The following is a 14,137-nucleotide window of genomic DNA, read 5'->3' as shown; positions in this document are numbered from 1 at the left end:
TCCTCATTTCCTCCAACTCATTGCCCATGTTTTTTTTTCTTTTCCAGTCTGTATTTTAGGGATTCTGATTTAGTACCATAAATCAGGGATAATCTGGTCTCAGGGATAATCTGGTCAGGACAAGGAAGAGATTCTCTCTCTCTCTCTCTCTCTCTGTATACATACATATAATTATGTATATATATGCATATTTATATACACATATATACACATACATATACATATACATACATACATACATACATACATACATACATATACACACACACCTACCTTCCTACCTACCTACCTATCTCCATATATGTGTGGCTAGACTGTCTTTGGTGTGCTGTGAGCCTGTAAGAGTTTCCTTGATCTATCCAGTACCACAGTCTGAGAGCTTTTTAAGGCAATCTTGATGTTGTACTTAAATATTTTTAGACAACATTTCATCTAGTGTTTGTTATTTAGTGGCATTGAAATTTCTCCTGGTCTATGTTTTAGAAGATAGTATTTCATTTCCATGTGCCTGGCTTGATTTTGTGAGTAGGTATGTGTGTTGGGAATGTAATCTTTTTTTTTTTTTTTTTGGGTCCAGTCGTGGGGCCTGAACTCTGGGCCTGGGCGCTGTCCCTCAGCTCTTCAGCTCAAGGCTAGTGCTCTACCTACGACTTGAGCCACAGCACCACTTCCGGCTTTTTCTGTATATGTGATGCTGAGGAATTGAACCCAGGGCTTCATGCATGCTAGCCAAGCACTCTACCCCTGAGCCACCTTCCCAGCCCCATCATTTTGGTTTTCTTGTTCTGGTTCCACACTCATAGAGCAGGTGACAGGCTGGAGTAACAAATGACCTGTGCCATACACCAAGTCAGTGCTTTGTTAGTGTATGCCACATCTCTTTCTGTTGATTTCTGAACTTTAGCTTCTGCAAAGAAGAAACAGACTCAGACTCAGCTGTTATTCAGGCCGCAATGTTGGATTAAGTGGAAGCTTTCCATCCTCTGCTTACTCAATACCTTCTCTTGAATAGGATGAGCTCACAGCTGTGAATGTGAAACAAGGCTTCAACAACCAGCCAGCCTTCACTGGAGATGAGCATGGCTCTGCCAGGAACATTGTCATTAACCCATCAAAGGTAAGATTGTTCCCTAGAATTCTGAATGCTTGTGCTATCCTCCATGGTGAATGCGGATAACTTGCAAGTTCAAACCTCTTTTCTGTGGGTTGCCCCTGGTGTAGCCAGGGTTTGTGTCTGACACTGTTAGGTTATTTCAGTCTAGAGAGCGTCCTGTGCAACTTGCTGTGTTTCTAAAAGGCTTTCATGCCTGCCCTTGTAGCATAGTCTAGCCAGTTGCCAGGCACTGCAGTTCCACATACTAGACTTCTTTTGGTGGTTCTGGGATTAAACTCCCAGCCCATTCCATGTTGGGGAAGCACTCCTTCTCTGAGCTACAGCCCCACCTTTGTGAGGCTTTTCTATGGCTGTCCTGTCTCTGTCATTACATGGTATTTTCAGTTTTGTGTGTGTCTTCCTTCTCCTATCAAAGAGAACTTCATGTTGGTTAGTGCTTGGGCCTTAAGATCTCCGTTCACCTTAAGCCAAATCAGAAGCCTGGTGTTGAAATGCAGTCACCTGAGTGTCAGACTCCGGGGAGCACCTTCGGGAGTTATTCACACAATTGGTCATGCTAGAAACTACAGCTGCTTTCTGTCTGTCTGTCTGTCTGTCTGTCTGTCTGTCTCTGCCTGCCTGCCTGCCTGCCGGCCTGGCGATCAGTCAGTCTTTTTTTTTGTCAGTCATGAGACTTGAACTCAGGGGCTAGGTGCTGTCTCTGAGCTTTTTTTGCGCAAGGCTGCCACTCTGAGCCACAGCACCACTTCTGGTTTTCTAGTGGTTAATTGAAGATAAGAGTTTCATGGACTTTCCTACTCTAGCCGGCTTACTCAGCCTCCTGAGTAACTAGGATTACAGGTGTGAGTCACCGGCCTCAGCCTGATGCTTTATCTCTTGATGTGAACTGTTAATCATCCTTGGTTTTCAATGTCGTTTTATGTCAAATTAAATAACTTAATAAACAGAAACAGCATTTACAACAGTTTCTATCAAGTTTTCTTTGAGATTTACTCAAGGATTCAAGTCTTCTAAGGGAATTGGACTTTATACATATGAAACCTATGAATGATGGTATGACTCCTAATTAGGCTTTTCCATATTCTTACCAGATAAAATACGTTCCAAATAGCTTTGGATGGATGAAAACGAGTACTAAATGTACTTGTTTGAAAGTTAGAGTAGACGTGGTGGTGCATGAGTCTAATTCCACCTACTCATGGAAGCAACCTGGGCAAAGTTAGTGAAATGTTACCTCAAACAAAAAACAAGAAACTAAAAAGGCTTGAGGTGTAGCTCAAGTGGGGTGCTTTGAGTTCAGTTTCCAGGCCCCCCCGCCCCCCCTCCCAGTCTGTCTTACACACACAACACTCTCTTTTAGAAGACGGTTTGGCAGTGCTATTGAAATCTCTGCATTGTGGAATTGGAGGTCTAGAAATCTACCTTAAAGCTGTCTGAAGCACAACAGATGTGAAGGGCTATTTGTTTTAATGTTATTCACAGTAGGACAATTTTGGAACAGAAGCTCCAAATGTTCCTTAACAGTAGCTTAAGTGAAAGATGATATAGCCATATTATAGTATGTAACTTTGTGTTATGAAAAATGAAGTTAGCTATATGTAGACATGGAAAGCTCAGACTGTGAGTGTTCATGAGCTATGTACATAAAAAAGAAAATATGATGATAGATACTTCTTGTTCTTGTTAATAATTGCATACTTGTTTGCCTTGTTTTATTCTTTAGAATGTGCTATTTTATACATTATGATATAAACCTGAGTTATCTGTCTGTGCCAGTTAATGCATGAATAAATAATAAATGAATAAACACCATGTTCTCAAAATTAAGCCATAAATTAAACCAGATAAAATATGTCTAAATGTTAATGTGTGGAAAAAACTTTAAATGTTACTGAGTTATGGTAATGCTTACCTGCATTACTTGGGAGGTTGAGGGAAGAGGACCTTTGAGTTTGAGGCCAGCATGGTCTACAAAGCAAGACACTGTCTCCAGAGGCAAAGTGAGTTCATTCAATATTATAAACATGTTTAGATTTTTTGAGTCCCAATTGTATTTTCTTCTTTTGCTTGAGAATTTTGATTATAGTCTACATTTGTTTAAAAGCTTTCCTAGCAGGGAGCAAAATATGGGTAGTCATTCTAATCCATTGCTGTCATTCAGAAAAAAGCACAATTGATTGTTTAGACTATGATTTTTTTTATTTCTATGCCTTTATTATCATTAAATTGCTCAGTTATATTGCAAATGTGAGACCTTTCAAATATCAAACAATCTGTGTTTCTAGGTGTGCTTAGTGCAGAGAGCAGATACCAGTTGAAAATTTTTAAATCAAACAATTAGTTGTTTGTCCCTGCTTATTTACAACACTTAATTTACTCACTAGAAGTTTTGCAAATATTTGCTTGAAACATAAAAACTGCAATGAAGTTGTTTCGTTTTTAAAAAAGAGTATCTCCATCTTTTCCCTACTTACTCTAGCTTTTATTAGATCAACAATCCAAGACAAACTTTTAAATTACATATCAATTACAAGAAGTAGGGAATGCAACACACATTAAAACAAGTTGTGGTCAGGTGCCAGAAATTCACACCTGTAATCCTAGATACTCAGGAAGCTGAGATCTGAGGACCACAGTTCAAAGCCAGCCTGGGCAGTAAAGCCAGTGAGATTCTTTTTTTTTTGGCTGGTCCTGGAGCTTGAACTCAGGGCCTGGGCACTGTCCTTGAGCCTCTCTGCTCAAGGACAGTGCTCTACCCCTTGAACCACAACACCACTTCGAGATTTTTCTGTTTATGTGGTACTGAGGAATTGAACCCAGGGCTTCATGCATGCTAGGCAAGCACTCTACCACTGAGCCACCTTCCTAGCCCTGCCAGTGAGATTCTTATATCTAGTTAACTACCAAAAAAGTTGGAAGTGGAGTTGTGACTGAAGTGGTAAAGTGCTAGCCTTGAGCACAAATGCTCAGGGACAGTTCCCAGACTCAGAGTTAAAGTCCCAGGACTGATGGGCACATACACAAAAAGAAATTATGCCAATGTTTCATCTTGGGAGATAAACTTGGCTAATGGCTTATAACTGATCACAGTGTAGAGAACAAGCTGTTGTGACCACATAACTGTTAACTAAGATGTGATTGCTTCCCCAAGACATAGTTTCTTTTTTCCCCTCCCTCCCTCCTTAACCCCCCTCCCTCCCTTCCCTTCCCTTCCCTTCCTTTCCCTTCCCTTCCCTGCCCTGCCCTTCCCTTCCCTCCCCTCCCCTCTCCTTCCCTCCCCTTCCCTTCCCTCCCCTCCCTCCCTCCCTTCCCCTCCCTCCCTCCCTCATGCACTCTCTCTCTCTCTCTTTCTCTTTCTTTTCTTTTTGGGTCCAGTCGTGGGGCCTGAACTCTGGGCCTGGGCACTGTCCCTCAGCTACCACTTGAGCCACAGCTCCACTTCTGGCTTTTTTTTCTGCTTATGTGGTGCTGAGGAATCAAACCCAGGGCCTCAAGCATGCAAGGGCGAGCGCTCTGCTACTGAGCCACCTTCCCAGCCCCTTGTTTCTTTTTCATAGTTGCTACTGTTTGCTAACCCTGTGGTTGTTTGTATCATATTATTTAAATTCTATGAGAATGAAATGTAATGCATTTATAAGATTCTTGAAGGTTTCAAGCAGTGTTTTTTTTTAAATAGATGTACTATTTAGATGATACTTTATTCCTTGCCTTCTTTGTCTTCTTTGCTATTGTCCTTTTCTCCACCCTTTGTCCGTGTTATAATTTGGATAATGCGAAAATGATAAAATAGTTTACAATGCTTTCTCTGAGGTCTTGTTAGCTTTACAGAGCAGTCCTACCTCTGTGGATGGAAATCCTTGTACTCAGAGATTGACAACCCAAGTACAAATGTTAAGCAACTAATTTAATTGTACCTTTTGTAATTTTCCATTACAATAAATACTCTCCAAAAACTTCCCTAAGTATAAGTACAGAATTTCATTTCCAAAAATATGTGCTATTGAAATGCAACACGAATGATTACCGTCTGGCTGGGCTGTCTCCATTGGTACGCACCACCTTGCAGGGAAATTGTTTTTCCCAGTTTGGTGTGTAGGGAGAAAGTATCCCTGAAGGTAGAGGCAGAACTCATTCCTTGCAATGTATTTAAGAGTGTTACTCATTTCTTCTTACCAGAAATATCTGAAGACTGCTCTTCTTTCCTTGGCTTCTTGTTAAGAGTAAACAGAGGTGCTGTGTGACTTTTTGCCTAGTGTTAGAGTGTGGCGATCACACTGCTTGGCTTCAAGGACTAAAATATATAGTACTGAGATACTTGCTTATTGTCTTTAACCTTTCTCTTTTCTTGTTTCCCTCTTCTTTCTACAGATTGGAGCTTATTTTAGCAGCATATTAGCTGAGAAACTAAAGCTTAACACTTTTCAAGATACTGGAAAGAAGAAACCCCAAGTTAATGCTAAAGATAATTACTGGCTTGTAACAGCTCGATCTCAGACTGCAATTCATAGTTGGTTCTCTGACTTAGCAGGAAATAAACCACTTGCTATTTTGGCAAAAAAGGTATCAAACACTTCTTACATTATTATAATTATAGTTTTATAAGCTTGAGCTGTTTGCGTATATATTGGAGTGTTTGAGTATATATTATTTTCCCTAGTCCTCTCTAAAGCTGAGGCTCAAATTGCAGGTATACAATACAAGATGTGTCTGCCTTGTGCTCTTTGTTGATTTGTTGTGCTCAGGACCTCTGTGAATGAATCCAAGTGGTCCATACAGCCAGCAGTTTCTGTAGATTCTAGATACACAAGATTTTAAAAAGAGATTTAAAAAGAATCAGCAATAAGACTTTTTTCTTTTATATTTTTAGCTTCCTTAGGTCAGTATGTCCAAGATGTGATAAAAAGATCCTTTGCTTTGAGGTTATTTCCTTGTCTTTTAAAAATACCCATCCAAATGCTTAAAGCGAAGTCTGCTTCCTACAAAATGAAATAAGATTTTGACTTTACGTGTGCTTGCTTTTATGAAAAAGCTTTGAACAAAATGTACAGATTTCTTCATAGTTGCCAGCCTTCTTTTTGGAGGGGGCAGTATGTATGTCAGGAGGTTCTTTTACAATCTTTGCCTTTGATTTTTTTCCTTCTTGGAGTATAATTAATATACAGGTCAAAAAATTTTACAGTTCAAACATCACCAATTGAGAAGTTAGAAATCTGCCTCATAGTCTGTATCTCTGCCTTGTTGCACACCTTTGCATGGTCTTTTTTCTCATGTTCTCTGATGCCCTTTGTTGTTAGGGGCTCTTGGTTTTGCTTCTTAGTAGTAAGAGCTCATTTCCAGCTGTTATAGGCTCACTTTGGAGGCTCCTTTGCTTGTTTGTTTTCTAAAGTAACTCAGAATATAGTGCCCAATCTTTTCTTGGCTTTATATTGCCTCTATAATCTTAGCTAATCAGGAGGCTGAGATCTGAGAATTGCTGTTGAAAGCCAGCCCAGGCAGGAAAGTATGCCAGACTCTTATCTCCAACTAACCACTCTAAAACTGTAAGTGGAGCTGTGGCTCAAAGTGGTAGAGACACTAGCCTTGAGAAAAGAAGCTCAGGGACAGCGCCCAGGCCCTGAGCTCAAGCCCCATCACTGGGTGGGGGAAATCTCTATCTCTATCTATCTCTAGCTCTCTATCTAGTTCCCTACTATCATAACATTGGATAGATTCTAGTGGCTAAAGGCAACTGAAGTCATTGAAAAGCACAAGACCTGGCATCGCACAGTGCTACTATTTCCATTCAGCTAAGCAACGTAACACTTCTTCGCCAGGAGTGAACACTTACTTTGTAGTCCCGTTGATTGTACCTAAAGCTCATGTAAATGATAGGACACCTTTTAGTGTTTTATGGGTTTTAACTACAGTTCATATTCTTTGTTCTGCCAACCTGGTATCTTTTTAGATTTTCCTTTATTATAAACATTTAGAGTATATTTTTGGATGTTTCCCTAAAGTGAATATTGATGTGGGGCTTACGCCTCTGTTCTAGAGGTGTAGGGGTCTCATCTTTAGGAGATGGATCATGGTGCAGTGTATTAGCTACTGTTCTGTCCTTTCTTTATTAGCAGCTGCCTCTGGCCAAGTCAGGTGTTCCTTAGGTAAGCTCTGACATTAATTCCTTGCAAACGTAGATACTTATTTGTGGAAGCATTGAATATACCTTGAAATACTCTTGTCTTGGGCATTTCCAGACCTCTTCTCCTCAGCATTTCATCAACTGAAGGTGGTTAAAGCTCTTTCAGAGCTGGATGGGAAAAGGATTATATACTCTTGAGTATTCTTCATCTGAAGGTATTGATCTGTGAGATAGCTTAAGTCAGGTAAACCCATGATCCTGAGTCATCTTTGAGTTCTTATCTAGACATTGAGTACTTTGCTGAGTGGGGGTGGGCCATGATTCTTATTTTGTGTTACATAAAGCCCACGGGCCTGTGAAGGATATTTCCTTCATCACAGGCTTGGCTAGGGGAGAATGGAAATTCCTGCAACCGGAGGGGTTTTTGTACCTCTTGCAAAGTTACTCCTGGTGCCTTGTTTATTGCCCTGTGGCTGCTTGGGTCATGGGCTTCCTTTGCCTGTGCCTGGCTTAGCCATTCGGAGATGCTAATGGTTAGTGCGTTCCAGGGGCAGCCCCTTGGTTGGTGGAAAGCCACACACACATCAGGCATCGTCACTTTGTGTTGGTTCTTCGATGCGACTCTGGATTGCTGAGTCAGCTAGAAGTTAAGTCAGATGGTTGTTTCACTAAAAACACGAAAGGCTTCTTTGTAAGGAAATCCAAGTGAAAGGATCACTTCTTTTCCTAGTTTGCCAAAACTGCAGATTTGACATCTTTGATAGGTGTCTTCTTCCTTGATTCAGTAACTTCTTTCATATGTGTGTTCTTACAGCTTCGGAAGCCTTTGACTTGAGTCCGCCAATTCTCTTAGGGCTCTGCCAGCAGGAAGGTTAATGGGCTCATTTTAAAAATTGCTTCCTCATTTCACATGCTCCCATGTTTCACCTTCCTGACAGTTGCTACTCAAAAGAGATGTGGGCAGCCAGGAAAGGTAGTTAGTGGTATTTTGCATTTGCCTTGATGCTTTAACCTTTTGTTATATCTCGATGGGATTTAACCTGACTTGTACCATACTGTATGTTCCAGTGAAGAGCAGCTGCTTTGGCCTTGAGCTGAATATTTAGCCCTGCACTTTTTCCTGGCTTAAGTGGAAGTAAACCTAGTGCCTTGTGCAGCGGCATGAAAGTTAGCTGCTTTTATAAACTAAAACTTCCGTCACTGTCTTCTGCAGAGAGCAGGCCCATGAGACTTTTGTTTTCCTTTTAGTTGTGTTGTGCAGTGCAGTTGCCTGTTGCAGGTGGTGTGCTCTGATGTTCACACCCGAGAGAGGACTGCAGTGACCCGAGAAGTCCCTCCTGTTGCCCATAGAATACAGTGCGTGGACACATGGCCATCGGTCCAAAGCTGGGGGAAAAGAGAAGCAGCTTTTCTCTCTTCCTTCAGCTTTGGAACAGACTGATATCTTTCTGGTAAAATAGTTACATTGTTGACAATGTTATTAGGCACTTTGTTTTCAACACTGTTTTGTAGAATGGGAACTTCTTTGTACCACTACTTAAAGATGATAAAAAATTAAAAAAAGATTAAAAGACATTGATTAAAAAATAGTTACCTTGTCAAAAATAATTATCTTTTAATTCTATAATCATCTAGTACCAACTGTGTGAATAGTCAAATGTTGTAACAAATAGAGAAGTCTACAGTATAAATGAAGATTTGATGAGTCGTGCTATGTAAATCAGCTGGTTGGAGGCCTTTATTTTTCAGAACAAAATCAAGTTAAGAGTTTGAGGCCAAGAGATCGGGGTTCCTTCACAACCCCGCTTAAGGAGGGTTGGACCCATAGCTTAGAGGTGTTCTTCTGGCGTGAAGAACTCCTTGAAGCTCGCAGTAAAATAGCCCTTGCTATAACTTTGATACACCATTTGTTTTGCACGCCCTAGGTGAGTGGGCTTGGTATTCCCAGAATTCATAAATGAAGTCGGAGCAGTGCCTGGGAGAGGCCTGTGTCCTGGGGGTTGGTCCTTGACGACTTCATGGTGCCTCACAGCTGGTGGTTTCTCCACATTCCTAAATCGAGTAGATTATCTAGATGTTTAGGCTCTTCCTACCCTATTTATGAGGCATTGTGGAAGAATGAATCAACAGTTTTAAACCATTCAGTGGTACATTGGGATACTAATTTGTTAAATTCCACCTTTGTGGTCTGGAAGAAAAAATTGTCTCAAGTGCCTACTTGAAGAACCAGCAAATTAATTACTTGGCTATTTCTAGCTCGGTGTTTTTTGTGTTTGGTCAGATTCACTGATCCTTCATCTTAGCCTCTATTTTAAATTTTGGGCCAATGGCACTTTTGAGAAGCTTTCTGGAAATGGTTACTCTAATGAATGTTGCAGTTAGGGGAAAAAAAGTGTTCATGGATAAGACATAGAATAGAGACAATTTTTCACTTGATATGTCCTTTCCAGTTTTGAGATACATTGTTTGGAAGACTGTCATAAAATTATTTTTTTTCTCCTCTGTTGATGAGTAGCTTTTAGCATTGAAGAACTTGAAGATAATTTGTTCTATAAGTAAGACAGCACAGCTGATGAAACTGTTTGCCATTGTATTAATGATAACTGGCTTAAAGTATTTCATTAAAAATAATGTTTGGGGCTGGGAATGTGGCTTGGTGGTGGAGTACTTGCTTAGCATGCATGAAGCCCTGGGTTCGATTCCTCAGTACCACCTACACAGAAAAAGCCAGAAGTGATGCTGTGGCTCAAGTGGTAGAGTAGTGCTAGCCTTGAGCTGAAGAGCTGAGGGACAGTGCCCAGGCCCAGAGTTCAGGCCCCATGACCAAAAGAAAAAAAATACTGTTCAAATATCTGTCCAATGTGTGCTTTCTTGTAGTAACGTCCAGCCTTTTTTCTCTTGCTTCCCTTCTCTCTTAAGTTTGTTAGTCATAGCATGTGATGGTTATAAATGTTATTTCTTTACAGGTTCCCATTCTTAGTAAAAAAGAAGATGTTTTCGCATATCTAGCTAAGTATTCTGTGCCAATGGTTCGAGCAATGTGGCTGATCAAGATGACCTGTGCCTATTATTGTGCTATTTCTGAAGCTAAGATTAAGAAACGTCAGCCTACTGATCCAAATTTGGGTAAGTGATTCTCTATTTTTTTCCTTTACCTTTCTCCTTTCCCTTTCTTCCTTGACAGGATGTTATTATGAAGCCCTGGTTGGCCTATAACTCAAGTTAGACTCTCAAGTTCTTGGTTAACAGGCCTGTTACACTACTCCTGATTTCTTTATTTTATTTGGGTTTTGTTAAAAGACTTAATCCCTAAGCAGTTGTTCAAAGACACTTCAATTCAGCATGCCAATTTATGAATATAATACATTTTGATCAGTGTTCTTTTCCTGTATTTTAAAATACATATTTAAGTATATGACAAGGTCGCGTTTTTGGCTATCCAATCTTGCTTTACTATCATTTTGTTATGCCTGGGTATCTCTTGTTCTCTCTGCTGTCTTCAGCACTTTCTTCAGCATAGCCATAAAGTACCAAGTACAAGCAAGTGCATGCATATAGATGCATCGAGTAGCTTGAAGTTGTATACAATGCAGATTAACTTAATTAGGTTTTGTGTTCTGGCTTTGTTCTGCATATTTGGGGTGGGATTGACTATAAAGTGTAACCTCTCCTAGTGTTGGTTTTGATGTCTTCCTTGTCTTGATGGCTGTTCTTAGGATTTGTGAGATGTTTTTAGTAATGATGGCTTTTATTCCTTTGTAATGGAAACATATGTTTTATTTTCAGTTGCTGTGTTTAGCTCAGTTTTGGAACATAGTTATCAAGCGCTGTTGTTTGATTTTATTGAAGGAATTTTTATCTAAAGTTAAGTGGGATAATAGCAACAAAGAACACATAGACTTCAGTGTCTTCCTGTAGAGTGACTGGTCTAAAATGTAGGGTAAGTGGATTGATGCCCTGGGGCGTGAGCAGCCCGCTGGGATGAACTCAAGCACTGTGTGTTGGACAGCTGGCAGCACAGAGGGCCTTGGGTCTGTGGGTGAAGTCCCATGTGCAGTTTCAAGGGGGAAAGGGAGTGAGCTGTTTGTTTTTGACAAATCTGAACATCAGAGTAGAAATTTCAGGAAGAGATAGAGCAGGGAAGCTCTATAGAAGATTTGTAATCCATAGTCCAAAGGAGACCTAAAATAGAAGATTTATAGCCCATAGTCCAAATGAGCCCTGAAATAGAAGCAGTTCATAGGTTCTTTTGATTTTAGGAGATACTATCAAATTTGCAAGTGATGCTTGCTAGTTGAGGTAACATACTGGAAATAATATGTATTTGGTTTTGGATATCTACAGAGTTGAACTAATAAGTATTGCTTTTAAAGGAACAAGAATGTCTACGTGTTTTACATGTTTTGGACTCTAACAGAACAATGCATTTCAAGCAGGCTGGGTAATATAACAATGGAACACCCAAACTTCCATTGAGTGATTAAAGTCTTTATAAACGGATTAGGAAATAGGACTTTACCGTTCATAACAGAACTTTGTACACTTATTTGTGGGAATTTATCCTGGGAGAAGACTATTGCTGAACTGAGTAATATAATTGAAAGTGTTTTTTACTGTCACAGTTACCTTAGGGAATCTTGGATGTGTGCCCAACAGGTGCTCACTGCATGCCTGTGTTGTGTGTGCCAGGGACGAGATGTGAGTTCCTCCAGTCAGCTTCCGTCTGCAGTTGCCTGTCCCCTGTGCCATGCTGAGGCTGGATCAGCTGGTTTGTGTAAGGGTGTTTGTTCCTTCACAGGTCTTGTGGCCTGTTGATTCTCTGCCATGTCACTGTGGCACAGTGGCATCATGGTTCCCTTCTCAGTGAACATTTGCTAGGCTCTGCACACATGCTGTCCACTTTCTTACTTTTTTGGGTGCTCTATGAGATAGCTGCTTGTTTCTGATTTCACAGAGGGAGGATTTGCATGTGCAAGTGGTGCAGGCCTCAGCTTGCAGGTCCAACGTCCGCTCGAAAGCCTGAACCTGGATGCATGGTTGGTGGGGACCGGGGCGGCTGCAGACTCTGTCCTGTAGGTGTTTGCATGGAGGCTGCAGGTCCAGCTGATTGGAGAAGGACTTGAGATGCACGTACTGTTTCCCAAGGGAGACTCACAGAGGAAGTAACTTGGAGTTCAGTTTTGAAAGAAGATTTTGGGGTAAAATGTCAGGCCCCTGACTTCATTGCTCCTCTTGTGGTTCTCCATTTTTTCATGGTTGTAAACGTCCATGTGTACCTCTAGTATTTAGAGGAAAACGTTTTCTCCCTTTGAAAGCCCTCTGAAGGAGCTGGGTATCTAAGAAAATTATTGGAAGTGGGGGATGGAGGTCCATTGTGGACGTCCATTTCTGGATCCTGTTGGCAGGACAGCATGTCCAAGCAGTGCACCTCCAGTGAGTTCCCTGGGGACTCTGGAGGGTGTGGCTTGCAGAGCTGTTGCTTCAGAAAATGAAGCTTCTTGTCTGAGTTAGGTTTTCGTGGATAACACGTTCTGAGTTAGGTTTTAGTGGATAACACGTACCCATGGCCAAAACACACAGCATGCATGCGAAGTCGCTTCTCCACCACTTGGCTGCATCCCCTGACCCTGTGACCTCTTACCTGTCTTGCCTATCTTCTGAGGTCCATTTCATGTACGTTTAAAATAGTCCTTCAAAAGCTTGTACATTTTTACACTGTGTATCCACTAGCGTGTTCTTTTAATGATTCTAAACCCTTACCTTTATAAAATCTGGGTCTTTTTCTTCTTCCTGAACAGGTAGAGAATTTACAACAGCTGTATTTAGGACCTCTGGGGTACACTTGATCCTGTGACCATGTGGAATTACATTCTAGTGCAGAGTGGGAGACAAGCTATAGTTTATTTATCTATTTGTTGTGCAGGTCCTGGGGTTTGAACTCAGGGCCTATGTGCTGTCCCTGAACTTTTGTGATCAAGGCTAGTGCCCTCCCACTTGAGCCACAGCTCCATTTCTTTTAAGTGGTTAATTGGAGATAATAGTCTCATGGACTTTCCTTACTGGGCTGGCTTTGAACCGTGCTCCTCAGATCTTCATCTCCTGAATAGCCAGGATTATAGGTGTGAGCCACTGGCACTTGATGCAGGTTTATTTTTGTTCCACAGAAGATTGGGCTTCAAGAGACATCAGTGTAAAGCTTGCTTCTTCTCAGTTTCATTGCTGGGGTGGGGACTTGGTGGCAGACACTTGTCTGTGTTGCTCTCTCCTGCCTCACCAGACCCTCCGACCTGGTTCTTCCCCCCGCTTGAGGCGGGCCTGGTGCTGGCATTGCCCACACACCAGGGTGGCAGTGCAGAGAGAGTGCTCTGCGTACAGAGGAGCAAAGGGTGGGCTGGGCTCTGAGAGTACTGTCTCGCTAGAGGTGTCCTGTCCTGGGGCAGCAGAACCCCAGACTTGGTCTCAGGGTGGTGATGTAATTAACTATTCCTCTTGTAGTTTACATAAAAACACTGCCCTTACTATTCTGTGCTAGGAATATTTCACCATGCGATGGCTCAGATATCTACAGAAATCTGAAAAGATGGGAGAAACCCTGTGGCCATTACGTTAGTTGCACACCGTTTATGATCTCAGGCCTTGGCAGAGGTGAGGCCTCCAGGGCGCCCAGTGTCTCTCTCAGCTGGGGGGGGGGGGATGTGGTTGATAGAGAAAAAGGACTAGGAGATAAAAGCTTGAGCCTACGTTAGCATGTTCACACTAAAATAAGAACTAAAGCCCTAACAGAGAGGGGTCTCCATCCTCTCCAGAAGTTTCCAGGGGAGGTAGGCTGGGTAGAGCCAGGACTGTCCATCCCCCATGCCCCCATGAAGCTTTGTCCGCCGTGTGCTGAGGTGTGCTTCCTCCCC

General features: G+C 41.7%; 1 protein-coding gene across 1 annotated transcript in view; it reads left to right on the top strand.

Annotated features, from left to right (window-relative positions):
- Window positions 1–828: 828 nt before the first annotated feature.
- Med12l (mediator complex subunit 12-like) overlaps window positions 829–14,137 on the top strand; it is a 196,917-nt gene continuing 183,608 nt past the window's right edge. Inside the window, exons 1-4 of the mRNA XM_013029865.1 lie at window positions 829–849; window positions 1,013–1,117; window positions 5,483–5,674; window positions 10,199–10,358. Coding sequence (XP_012885319.1) covers window positions 829–849; window positions 1,013–1,117; window positions 5,483–5,674; window positions 10,199–10,358 — 478 coding nt within the window. The remainder of the gene's footprint in view (window positions 850–1,012; window positions 1,118–5,482; window positions 5,675–10,198; window positions 10,359–14,137) is intronic.

Source organism: Dipodomys ordii, unplaced genomic scaffold (assembly GCF_000151885.1).
Source record: "Dipodomys ordii isolate 6190 unplaced genomic scaffold, Dord_2.0 Scaffold124, whole genome shotgun sequence".
Taxonomy (NCBI): Eukaryota; Metazoa; Chordata; class Mammalia; order Rodentia; family Heteromyidae; genus Dipodomys; species Dipodomys ordii.
This window is presented reverse-complemented; position numbering and strand designations above follow the sequence as displayed.